General features: G+C 40.2%; 1 protein-coding gene and 2 non-coding genes across 8 annotated transcripts in view; all 3 read left to right on the plus strand.

Moving 5' to 3' along the window:
* The window catches only part of CEP295 (centrosomal protein 295), a 48,937-nt gene that overhangs the window by 29,859 nt on the left and 6,606 nt on the right, over positions 1-12,472 (plus strand). For 3 of the 6 annotated variants that reach the window (XM_006162556.3, XM_014593302.2, XM_006162560.3), the window contains 8 exons: positions 403-3,832; positions 5,350-5,530; positions 5,666-5,809; positions 7,503-7,655; positions 10,006-10,106; positions 10,657-10,756; positions 11,143-11,385; positions 12,330-12,469. In XM_006162556.3, coding sequence (XP_006162618.1) covers positions 403-3,832; positions 5,350-5,530; positions 5,666-5,809; positions 7,503-7,655; positions 10,006-10,106; positions 10,657-10,756; positions 11,143-11,385; positions 12,330-12,469 — 4,492 coding nt within the window. The remainder of the gene's footprint in view (positions 1-402; positions 3,833-5,349; positions 5,531-5,665; positions 5,810-7,502; positions 7,656-10,005; positions 10,107-10,656; positions 10,757-11,142; positions 11,386-12,329; positions 12,470-12,472) is intronic. The other 3 variants (XM_006162559.3, XM_027765997.1, XM_006162557.3) reach the window with 3 other exon arrangements.
* LOC114004786 (small nucleolar RNA U2-19) lies at positions 10,224-10,303 on the plus strand. The gene has a single exon (XR_003546859.1). It is a non-coding gene; the product is annotated as a small nucleolar RNA U2-19 (small nucleolar RNA).
* LOC114004785 (small nucleolar RNA U2-30) lies at positions 10,503-10,572 on the plus strand. Its single transcript, XR_003546857.1, has one exon. It is a non-coding gene; the product is annotated as a small nucleolar RNA U2-30 (small nucleolar RNA).

Raw genomic sequence — 12,472 nt, forward strand, 5'->3', positions numbered from 1 at the left:
TTAGATTTAATATATGGACACTTGAAAATGTAGGACATTTTTCTTTTTATTGTTTTAGGGGCTAGCAGATGGCATAGTAGTTATGTTGCCATGGCTGACCATGGTTTGAGTCCTGAACCCAGTGGCTTCAAAATCATGCCACGCATATGTGCATGCATGCCTAAGATCCCAAGAGGAGAATGGAGGAGAAGGGACAGTGGCCTAGCCATCCCCTCTGGGGGAGTGGTTTCTCACTTTATCTCTTATTCTTTGTGTCTCTCTCTCTTTCTCTGGCGAGTACACATGCCCTAAGATCAAAATATCGCTCTCAAAAAAAAAGAGTAATTTTGAAAATGTATATGTGTCTGTTCACTGTTTTTTGTTTTTGTTTTTTTTTTATGTGTATGTGTTTCTTTTTGGTAGGTTACACAGGCAGTCTGTTGAAACAGCCAGGAAACGATTACTTGAATATCAAACTATGTTAAAAGGAAGGTATCCATCCACATCAGCTGCATCACTGATACCTGATTCTGTGACATCAGTACAACCACATAAATCTGAAAGACCTACTTCTGTGTCAGAGCATTGGGATCAAGATAAGAGAGCCAAGTTGAGTCCTAACAAATATCTATCCCTAGAGATCTCCAAAGTAGAACAAGATCATTTTCAGCTACCAGGACAAAGTCACTTTCCACAAAGACAGGTAGAAATGACAGAAACATTGAGTACTTCGGATGTGTTTGCCAGACCGTCTTTGGAATTGGAAGAACATCTAAGACAATTTTCACAGACTGAAACACAACAGAGAGACTATAAATTAATCCCTAAAGAGTCTCTTAAGACTTTGTCACATGATATGCTACCAAGATTACAGGATGCTGAAAAAATACCTGAAACATTTCAGGCAGCATCTTTTCAAACCTTCGACTCCAAGCAAATATTCTCAGAGAGCAGTGAAAATATATCTTCAAACCTAACCGAACCTTCTTCATTCTTACCTCTGGTACCTGAGCATTCCTTTAGTTCTTTGCCTATTAAGGTTGAATCTGGAAAAATCCAGGAACCTTTTTCATCTGCAAGCAAAAGTACTATTTTTGCAAGCCATTCAGTAATTAGCCAAATGTCTGATAGGCCTTTGCCATCCTCAAGGAATGTCACAGCCCAGCAAGGTCATTTGAAGGCTCTCCAAGAACAGTTAGACCTACAGAAGGAAGTTCTTCAGGCAAAACAGGAAGCTCAGGAACGATTGCTTTTGTACAAACAAAAGGAATTGGAAGAGCAAACTGACCTCTCTGTACCCCTTCCATCAGTAGCCACAGGTTCATTTGCTACCCTGCCTTCTGCCAAAACTGACTTAGGGAGAATCCGGGAGTCTTCTCCCACCAAGAATGTCACTACAGTTTCCTCAGGCCAACCTGTGGTCTCACGGCTTCAGGATAGGCTTCTAAGTTTTTCTCAACCTATCTTATTGCAGCAAAATAGCTTTGAAGTTCTCCAAGAACAGTTGAATATTCAGAGAGATAGTCTTCAGGCAAGGCGAGAAGCCCAGGCGGTATTGTGTGTAGATGCACAGGGTGAATTGGATGGAAGAGCTTATTCTGAACAGGCTGAGCCCTCTTCTCTCCCATTTCAGGTAGCTCAGCATACTTTGACTTCACTACCTTCTGCTGATCCAAGATCCAGAGAAACCCAGAAGCAGTATTTGTCAAAGAGTGAGGAAGGGCTTCTCTCAAGCCAGTCTGAAATCCCAGAATCTCAAGATGGATCTCTGAGTTTTCTGGAGCAGTTCCTACCTCTACGTGATAGTCCGAAGCTTCTCCAAGAACAGCTGATTGCACAGAGAGATACTCTTCAGGCCAGGCATGAAGCTCAGGTGGCATCACTTTTATATAGACAAAGGGATTTGAGGGACATTAAGTCTGAGCACACAGGTTCTTCATTCTTACCAGTGCGTGTTCAGCATTCAGTTGCTTCACAAGCTTCTGCTAAAGCTGAACCTAGGGAGGTTCAAAAATTTTATTTCTCTGAGAAGGAAAGTCTAATTCCCTCTGGTCATTTGATAATCCCCACTCAGCAAAATTTGATGGCACTGCAAGAACAGTGCCACATGCAGAGGTCAATGCTTGCTGCTAAACAAGCAGCTCAGGAACTTGTACTCAAACAAAGTGACTTGGAAAAGGGTGTTTCTTCCGAACAGACTGGCATCTCTTCATCCCTGTCAGAAGAAGCTGAATCTGAAAGATTCCAGGAATTTATGTCAACCAAAAGTGACAGTACAACTCATTTAAGCCATTCTAAGATTCCAAGATTTCGAGAAAGACTTTTGAGATTTTCGCAGCATATGCTACCACTGCAAAGTAATTTGGAGAAATACCAAGAATGGCCATTCAAAGAGAAATCCCAAGAAGATGCATCCTCTGAACAAACTACCTTGTCTTCATTTATTCCTCAGTTAGGACAGCATTCATTTACCTTACTACCTTCTGTTGACTCTGGTACAACCCCGGAACCTCATTTAACAGAGAGTGATAGTCAAGTTCCTTCAAGCCATTTACAGATCCCGGAATTGCAGGATAGGCTTTTGAAGATATCGCAACTTATCCAGCCTCGACAAGTTAATTTGAAGGCACTTCAGGAACAGTTAGCTACAGAGAGGAGAGCCATCATTCAGTCCAGACCAGAAACCCAGGGAGAATTGCTTTTACATGAACAGAGTGAGTGGAAGGGAAGAATTTCTCCTGAGCATCTGGGTACCCCTCCCTTAGCCGTGGTAGCACAGCATTCATTTGCTTCGTTCCCTTTCACAGAATCGGAAAGAAGCCAAGACCCTTGTCCAACTAACAGTGATGATACAGTCTCCTCAAGTCCTTCCGAGATACCAAGTTTGCCTGATAGGCTGTTGGGTTTATCATATTCTCTTCTACCGCAACAGGATAATTTTATTGCATTCCAAGAACACTTGAATGCACAGTCAGATTCCCTTCCTTTCACTGAGAAAACCCAGAAAGAATTGGTCATGCCCATAACATGTAAATCTGATGAAAAGATACCTTCCAAGCATTTTATTCAGCCTCACCATGGTGATTTGAAGGCACTTCAGCAGCAGTTAGATATACAGAGGAAAGCCATTCGATCTAAACAGGAGGTCCAAGAAGAGCTGCTTTTGCAAAGATTAAGTCAGTTGGAGAAAAGGGTGTCCTCTGAGCAGATGGGCCCCTTTTCAGGCTTATTCCAGGTAGGCCTGCCTGTTGCTGACTCTGAAAGGAGCCAACAGTCCATCCCAACCCAAAGTAACGACACTGTTCCCTCAAGTCATCTTGAGGCCTCCAGATCACAAGATAGGCTTTTGAGTTTATCCCAGCCTGCTGTGCCTCAGCGAGATAATTCGACAGCACAGTTGGACTTAGAACAGGAAGTGATGTATTCTAATGAGAAATCCCAGGAAGAACTGCTGCTCAGCAGGCAGAGTAAGATGAACAAAAGTGAATCCACTGAGCATGCTGTCCCCACTTCATTTCTTCCCAAAGAAGCAGAGCATTCATTTATTCCACTGCCTTTTGCTAAAGCTCAGTCTAAAAATGTTCATGGATTTCATTCATCTGAAAGTGAACATGTAGCTCTCTCGAGTGGTTCTTTGATCCCAAGATTTCAAGATAGACTTTTGAGTTTTTCACAGCCTGTCTTAGCTCAGCAAGGTAACTTGGGACTTCAGAAGCAGTTGGATCTACAGAGAGAGGTTCTGTATCACAGTCAGAAAGCCCAAGAAGAACTGCGTGCACAGAGACAGATAGCATTGCATCAGCAGGTACAGAGACATCAGGACACGCTGAAGGATTTCTTTAAAGACAGTCAGGTATGTTTTGAATTTGACAATGTAAGAATTAAAAATTATAGGTTTAAACCTAATGCAGTTTGGGGGCCAGCAGATGGTGTAATGGTTATTCACTGTAGTCAACTGTGGTTCAAGTCCCAGACCTGGTGACTTAAAACTCACGCTGTGTGTGTGTGCATGTGTGTCCAAAATCCCAAGAGGAGAACGGAGAAGGGACTGCAGTGTGGTCATCCTCTGGGAAGGGTCGTAGGGTAGTGATTTCTCACTTTCTGTCTCTAGCGAGCATACATGCCCTATAGCAAACATCTTACTTTATAAAAAAAATACAATTTTAATCCTAGGTCTATAGCTTTTTAGTTATTGTGTGTAAGTGAATTTACCTTAACTGTGTATTTATTTTCTATCCTAAACAAAGTTGAAATTAAAACAAAAGTTTCTACCTACCATGATGTTTAATAGGTTGATATTAATTTGAAACCCAGCTAATTTAAAATGCAAACGCTAGAAAAGAATGTGGATTCTTACTTAGAGTGTTGTTAAGATGAGGGTTTTTTTTGTTGTTGTTGTTTTTGCTATAGGACATTTTTACTCGCTGGAGAAAGAGAAGGGGAAAGTGAGAATTCACCCGTGCCCCTAGGAGCAATGGCTACACTGCCATCCCTTTTCCTCCATTCTCCTCTCAGGATTTTGGGCACGTACACACTTGCAGTGGGTGTACTTTTCAAGCTACCTAGTTCAGGACTTGAACAGTGTAATCTCTCATGTGAGATCTAGCACTTTAATCTTAATTTAATTTAATTTAATTTAAGCTTACCATAAGATTAAAATTGTAAAATTAAGTGGTTAGCAAAAATTTTCATACAGTAACAGACTTATATTCTTTATGTATAAACGTTGTTGACATTCGTATGTAAATCAAAATTAGCACCATCTTTTACCTTAAGTGGCTTTGTTATTACCTGTGGTAACCACCAACCTATTGTAGGCTGAGGGAGAGCTCAGCTTGCAGCCGGGTCTGACCTGTGGTGCAGACTCAGGCACAGTCGCTCCAACACTCAGTATCTCTGAAGAGGAGATGCGAGTGTGTATCCTAAATATTATGTATCTATTTTATTTTAGAGGGTCACTTTCTGAACTTACTATTTAGCCTAGCCAGAATTCTACAAATCTGTTGATTTTCAGAATAAGCTACAGGTGAGTTCAGGAGAGGTTGCGTTCTAGGGACTTAGCGGTCATTTGAAGGAAAAGTAGCCAAAAAGGAAAAACAGAGGGGACACTTAAGTGCAATCTCTGAAAGGCAAATGGAGGCTCAGTTTTAGGTTCAGGCTATGCATGGTCATACTTTTCAATGGGAATATTACCCTTCAGTATTGAAAATGTATCTCATTCTTTAATCTGTGTGTGAAATTGTAAATTGTGATTGACGAAACGATTTATTCGGTTAGAGTTCTAATTTAAGAAGGGAGATATAAATTGAATGAAGAATTCTTCACAAGATTTTTCAACTTGAGTCATTTCTATCCTGTCCACTTGTTCAGACAAGTAAGCTCACAGTTGAAAATGATTTAAAAGCTCAACAGCGGCAGCCCCAGCAGCTCAGAGAGTGGCTTCCTCATATCCGAGACTTGGCAAGAGACAATCAGGAAAGCAGTCATGCAGGCAGGAGCAACTCTGGTGGTAATCAGCTGCTTTGGGAAGATACAAGTACCAAGCAAAGCGGTAAGATAATTGCATCTTATTGTGTTATTCTATGGCTACTCTCTATTCTCATCCCCTGCATCTTGATGGCTGGGGAAAAGTTTGTAGCATGTGAGTAGATTTTTATTGTGTCTAACTTCGTCATTGACCTGGTAGGTGAACACCTGGAAAAAGAACTGGGCAGACGATCCTCAAAGCCACCTGTAGCAAAAGTTAAAGGTGTAATGGACCTAAACCAACATGAACTTAGTGCTATACAGGAAGTAGAATCACCAGCAAGTGGCAGAACTTCTGTACTAGGTAAACAGATGTCCTGATAAAATAAGGTTCTTTTATTTATTTTTTTTTTTGGCTAAAGGGCGTGTATTCATCAAAGAGAGTATCCCACATGGAGAATGACCACACCACAATTCTTTCTCCTCCATATTTCACACTCTCTTTTTTCTTTTTCTTTTTTTTTTTTTCAAGGTTTTTGCCATAGGGCACATGCACTTGCCAGAGAGACAGACAGACAGACAGACAGTGAGAAATCACCCCCTAAGCAGGATGGCTATGCCGCATCCCTCGTCCTACACTCTCTTCCTGGGATTTTGGGCATGCATGTACATGTACCTGGTGTGATTTTCAAGCTGCCAGGTCTGGGATTCAAACCAAGATCTCTCATATGGTAGTCCAGTGCCTTAAACACTGTGCCGCTGCTGGTCCCCAATCTCTCTCTCTCTTTTTGAGCTTTTGAGCACTCATGCACAGACACCCAGAATATTTATCAGGACACTAGGTTCACAACTTGAACTGCATAGTTGACCACATGAGAACTGTATGCCTTAATAGCCAGGCCATAGAGTTGACCTTATAAAATAAGATTTTTTAAATAGTCTTCTAGTTTCCTAGCTTTTTTTTCAGGATGTTAATATTTTTGTTTTGTTTTATTTTCTTAATGAAATGTAAGCTGTGAATACTTGTGAAAGGAATAAAAACTAGCTTATGTATGTAGTATTTAAAATTCGTGGGCCAGCAGGCAGCATGGAGGTTAAGGTGCAAGATTCCACATGGCTTACTGCGTGGTTCAAGACCTATACCTGGCAACCTGAAAATCATGCTAGGTGCATGAGTGTGCATGCCCAAAATCTTGATAAGAGAATGTAGGAGAAGAGATTATGGCATGGCCATCCCCCCTGGAGGGTCATTTCTCACTTTCCCTCTCTCTATCTGGCAAGTAAGTGCATGCACCCTATGGCAAATAAATAAGTAAATAAATTTTGACACTTGATCCCTCTGCTTCCTTTCATGTCTGCCTTCCAAATCTGTTTCTTTAATATGTAATTCAAGTTGTTTTTTTTTTTTTTTGCCACTTTTCTATTTTAGTGCTTTCATTGCTCTATTCCTGTTTATAGGCAATTATGTGTAAAATCAGGCTTCAAGGACTGCTCGTAAAACAGATGTATCTCTTTCCTGTACTTCTTTCTACATCCAATTATCTGGAAAAATTCTTCCCTGTGATCTTTAGTAAATAGTCCAGATTCCTCTGTCCATCAACATTCTCCCCAGAGGGAAGTAGGAATATCACTACAGACTTAGTAAAATTGAAGTAAAGGCAAGGCCTGGCTGTGAAAATAAGCAGTAACTGACCCAGCCGGTGGCATGGTGGTCAAGACAGCTAGATCCCACATGGCCAGCTGTGCAGTTCAAGTCCCAGATCTGTTGGCTTGAAAAATACAACAAGCACATGTGCATGCATGCCCAAAATCCCAAGAAGAGAATGGAAGGGGAAGGATTGTGGTCTGGTAATTCCCCCAAGTTGCTTTCTCTATCTCTTCAGTGAGCGCACACACCTTATAGCAAATTATGAAAGAAAAATAATTCATTACTATTTTCTTGCTACCTATATCAGGTGTTTAGATTTTTACCCATAATATAAGTAGCCGTTTTAGTGTTGACTAGCTGTAAAGGTTCAGTGGAAATCTAATGAGTCTGTTTTCTTTTTGCTTCCCAGGTAAACCAGATTTTTACCAAGACAGAGACCCTATGAGGGTCTCAGTAAGCCGAGAACACAGTTTCCCTGGGAGTCCACTGACCTGTGAGCCATCAGGATGTCTTCAATCACTTGCCGAGAACATCCGTGGTGATGACTATGGTGACGAGGCAGGTGAGAGAGAAACTAATTGAGAGTAGAATTGTGCACGGGTATAGGTAGACAGAAGCTATTGTAGAATTATTTGTAATAGTGTAAAGTGGTAAATAACCTCCATGACTGGATGATCAAGTCATTAACATACAGCTGCACTGTGGTGTTCTCTGTCACTGTTGCAGGAAGTGAGGTGGAGCAATCTGTTCATGCACAGTTGTCTGGAGTGATGATCACCAAAGTGTTGGTACAGGTTATCTTTGTTAGAGACTGGATTTCAGCATCTCTATGTCATACACTCATATATTGTAGGGTTTTTGTTTTGTTTTTATAAGAGGCACATATTATTTCTGTTCAGATAAAGTTGAATGAAGAAAGCGAAGTTTATTTAGAAAATAATTTTACTTTTAGGTTTTTGCCATAGGACACCTGCACTCACCAGAGTTAGACACAGGGAAACGGAAAGTGAAAAGTCACCCCCACCCTCCCAGAGGGGATGATATTTTTTGCCACACCCTTGTCCATTCTTCTCTTGGGATTTTAGGCATGCGTTCATATGCATTCAGTGTGATTTTCAAGCCACCAAGTCCGGACTCACTCTGCAGTGGACCATGTAGGTCCAACCCCTTAACCACCATGCTACCAGCTGGTCCCAGTAATTTCGCTTTTAAATTGTTTAAATAAATACTAGTAGGAAATATACAAAGATATGAGTTTATTTTGGAGAGATTTTTGCCATGGGGGCATGCACTTGCCAGAGAGAGACTGAAAACCAGAAATCACCCCTCAGGGGTAGTGGCCGAACTGCAGTCCTTTCTCCTCCATTCTCCTCTCAGGACTCTGGGCACACACATACATGTACCCAGTGTGAGTTTCCAGTGACTGGGACTCAACCGTGGTCGGGTACATGGGAATCCAGTGAAATAACCCTTATGCCATCTGCTGGTCCCATGAGGGTATGAGCTTTTTACAGTTGGCAGCCACTGTAAGTTTTGTAACAGTCTACATTTTTAATTAAATGCTATTGAATTTTAAATATTATTTTGCAGGACCAACAGTTAGCATAATGGTTGTGTGGCTGAACTCCCATGTAGTCAGCCAGGGTTCGAGTCCCGGACCCAGTGGCTTAAACTCATGCCGGATGCGTGTGCGTGCGTGTCCAAGATCTCAAGAGGAGAATGGAGGCGAAGGGGTTGTGGTGTGGCCATCTCCTCTGGAGGGTGATTTCTTGTTTTCTGTCTTTCTCTGTCTTTCTGGCAAGTGCATGCGCCCTATAGTAAATACCCCTCAAAAAAAAATTATTATTTTGAAAAAGTTCTTTAAGTGGGTCAGCAGGTGGCATGGAGGTTAAGGCACTGGGTCCCAGATGGCTGACTGCCCGATTCGTGTTCTAGACTCAGCAGCTTGGAAATCATGCCAGGTGCATATGCATTTGTGCTGAGAGGAGAACAGAAGAGAAGGATTACAGTGTGGCCATCCCCCCAGGGACTGGTTTCTCATTTTCACCCCCTCTGTCCTCTCTGGGAGCACTTGTGCCCCATTGCTAAAACTAAAAAATTCTGTCAGTGGCATTCTAAATGAGGTGCTTTATGCTTATCTGTAAATACTTGGAGGCCAGCCTGTGGCATAGTGGTTAAGGTGGCTGGATCCCACGTGGCTAACTTTGCAGTTTGAGACCCAGACCTAAGCTTGTGTGTGTGCACCCAAAATCCCAAGGAGAGAATGGATATAAGATCATAAATTATGATTGAATATTCTTGTTTCCACTTAAAATAATGACAAAAGCATTTCCCATCACATTGGCTCTTTTCTAACTTTAAAACCTAATAAAATATTTTCCCCAAAACATTGTATTTATAAAATAAGAATGACATCTATAATTTCCCAAATAAAAAATTTATTATGCTGACTAGCGAATGTTTTTTAACAAATAATGAAATGAATCTTTCTTTGGGTCTGGATAAACTAACTCTAAAAAGCAAAATATAAAAGTAAATTGTGGCCCGCAGGTGGTGTACAGGTTAAGGTGCTGGATCCCACATGGTCAGCTTTTCAGTTTGAGTCCTGGATGTGGCGATTTGAAAATTACACCAGGCATATGTGCACGTATAACCAAAATCCTGAGAGGAGGGTGGAGAAGAAAGGGTTATGGCATAGCCAGCCTCCTGCCCCCCTGGGGCGGTGGCGGTCTGTTACTTTCCCTTTCTTACTTTTTCTTATCTGGCAAGTGCACGTGTTCTACAGCAAAAACTTAAAAAAGAAAAAAAAAAAAAGGCAAATTGTAGGAAAACAGGGAATGATGCCCTGTGAAGCTAACAAGTATCTAATATACTTTTTTTTTCCATTTTGAACTCAAAAATTTATTTTTTAGTTAAGGTCAAGGAGTCTGCTGTTGAAAACCATGCAGTATTAAGTCATGCTGTAGAAGAAGAGCATACACATCTGGGTCCAGCTATACTGCCTGATAATAAGGTTAGGAATGTGTTGGTGTATGTCATAATTTTGATTACTTGGCCTCAGGTTCTTTTTGTTTAATTTATAGAAGTTGTGAAATATTAAAGTTCTCTGAGATCTGCTCTTACCGAAGTAGATCAATGATGAAACTAGCCAAATCTGAGCATCAGAAGACCTTCCAGGCTACCTGATGCATGATCTCTCTAGTTCTGAGAAGCAAAACTTATAGTGTAAAACAGAAAGGACTTATTATTATAGCTCTGGGTGTGCATGTGTGTGTATATGAAGGTGACAGTGGATAACTGAGGATTGCTGAATGGTGAATGGGATATTGTGTGTGTGTGTGTGTGTGTGTGTGTGTGTGTCTGTGTCTGTGTGTGTCTGTCTGTCTGTCTTTAAAGGCAAATCATTTCTGAGCGATGATGATAAGGTTTTCCTACTGACCTCTGTAACTCTGAAGGTTTTTACACTTGATCTGAGCTCAGAAATGACAACTGCTGACACTGGTCATTTGAGTTTTTTCCTATCTATTACTATCCTGTAGTCTAATACTCTCTTTAATTTCTAGGCTGAAACACAAGAGATTTCTCATGAGCCATTATCTTCATTAACTGTTTCTACTGGAAGCTTAAGTTATGAAAACACAGATTTAAGCCTTACAGATCCAGGTAATAATGATAAAATATTTGTAATTAAGTGGAAAGACCCACACCAGTTGGGTTGTAAGATAGAGTGGTAGGTGGAAGCATTGCTTTTTCATAGTACACTGGGTGTGTACTATTTATTTAAATCTCAAAAGCAAATTGTTAATGCCCCATAGAATCTCAGTGTGGTATTCTAAACATGACTACAAGCCACAGCAATTTCTGTGGATCCCTGACAGTATTTTGAAAAGTAGTCATTAATGTGACATTTTTCTGTTTAGTGGAAATCTGAGCAAATGTTCTTGGCTGCACCATGCCTCTCTACCAAAGTATGTCTCTAGAGAAGTACCCAGCCATTAAAAGAATATAGTGTCAATGTCAGGTAAATATTTTCATTAAATTATTTTCAGAGTCATTTTCAGAGCATCTGGATCCTAGGGAAGAAGAATCTACTACAGGTAAAGAAGAAGAAACAAATATTTCAAGCTCTGTATTTCTTTCAACACAAGTTATTTATCAACAGCAGAATTTTTTAGACATTTCTAAATCCCTGTTGCCTGCAGTGGAAGAATTTATATCTGGGCCCACACACTTTCAGCCAGTCATAGACATAAATGAAACAGATTTGAAACCTGAAGAAAAAGGCTCACAAGGTAAAATTATTTTAAACAAATGCTTTTATGTAAATTTATTTTTAACTTTTCACTTTTCATCCTTTCTAGTTTTAAGTAATGATTGTTTGAGCTTTATACTTGTATGGCCTGCTGCACCCGTTACACCACAGGAAGTATTGAGGTCATTTAGTGAGAGAGGATCTGGAACAAGTAGACTAGCTGAAGAGTTCAGACAGACCTGGATTCAAGTTGTAGTTTGACAATTTTCTGGCTATGGGAAATGGGCACATTACTTTTTCATCATCCATAAAATGGTGATATTAGAGATTAAATGAGATAGTACACATAAAGTATAATGCCTGGCCCATGGTATCATTGAATATAGTTGAGCTTTTTTTTTTTGCTTTTTATTTTTTCCTTTTATCATAACCATTATCCAGAAGTAAACTAAGTGAAACCAGCAAAGCTTATAGTAAAACAATGATCATATTTGGCCTGTTAGTCTTAATTTACCTCAAGACTTTAGAGCTGGTAGAAAGAAATTTGTGAAAATTTTGGCCATTCGGCCATGGTAGCACACACTGATAGACAACTGCTACTTGGTAGGCTGAAACCACATGAGAGGCCTGGGTTCTGACTCTCTAAAAGCCAGGTTCAGTGGCATGCACCTTTAGTCCCAGCTACTTAGGAGACTGAGACTCTGTCTCAGACTCTGTTTAAGAAGTTTTGGTCACTGAGAGGATCTCTATTTTTTTGGACCTTAGAAGTAATCTGGTAGGAGTTCATTTAAAAGCATCTGTTGAACCTGAAAGAAAAAAAAAAAAAAAAAAAAAAAAAGTAATTTTGTTGCATTGAGGTTATCTAAAAATAAGCTTTTATGAATGTGTTCTGAGTACTCCTTTTCTAGGCTTCACTTTAAATTTTAAAAATAAATTTGTGTTTTTGTTTTTTGTTTTTTTTTCTTTTCCTTAAAATTCTGACAGTTGACCTTGACTTCCCAGAATTGGAACACATTTTTCCAAATTTGCATCGTCAGCTTTTTAAACCCTTAGAACCACATCCAGATTTTGATTTATCATCATCATCCTCTGGGATTTCTCAAGACAACAGAGACTTTTACCAGGTA

The sequence above is a fragment of the Tupaia chinensis genome, unplaced genomic scaffold (genome assembly GCF_000334495.1).
Source record: "Tupaia chinensis unplaced genomic scaffold, TupChi_1.0 Scaffold140218_1, whole genome shotgun sequence".
NCBI classification, from domain to species: Eukaryota; Metazoa; Chordata; class Mammalia; order Scandentia; family Tupaiidae; genus Tupaia; species Tupaia belangeri.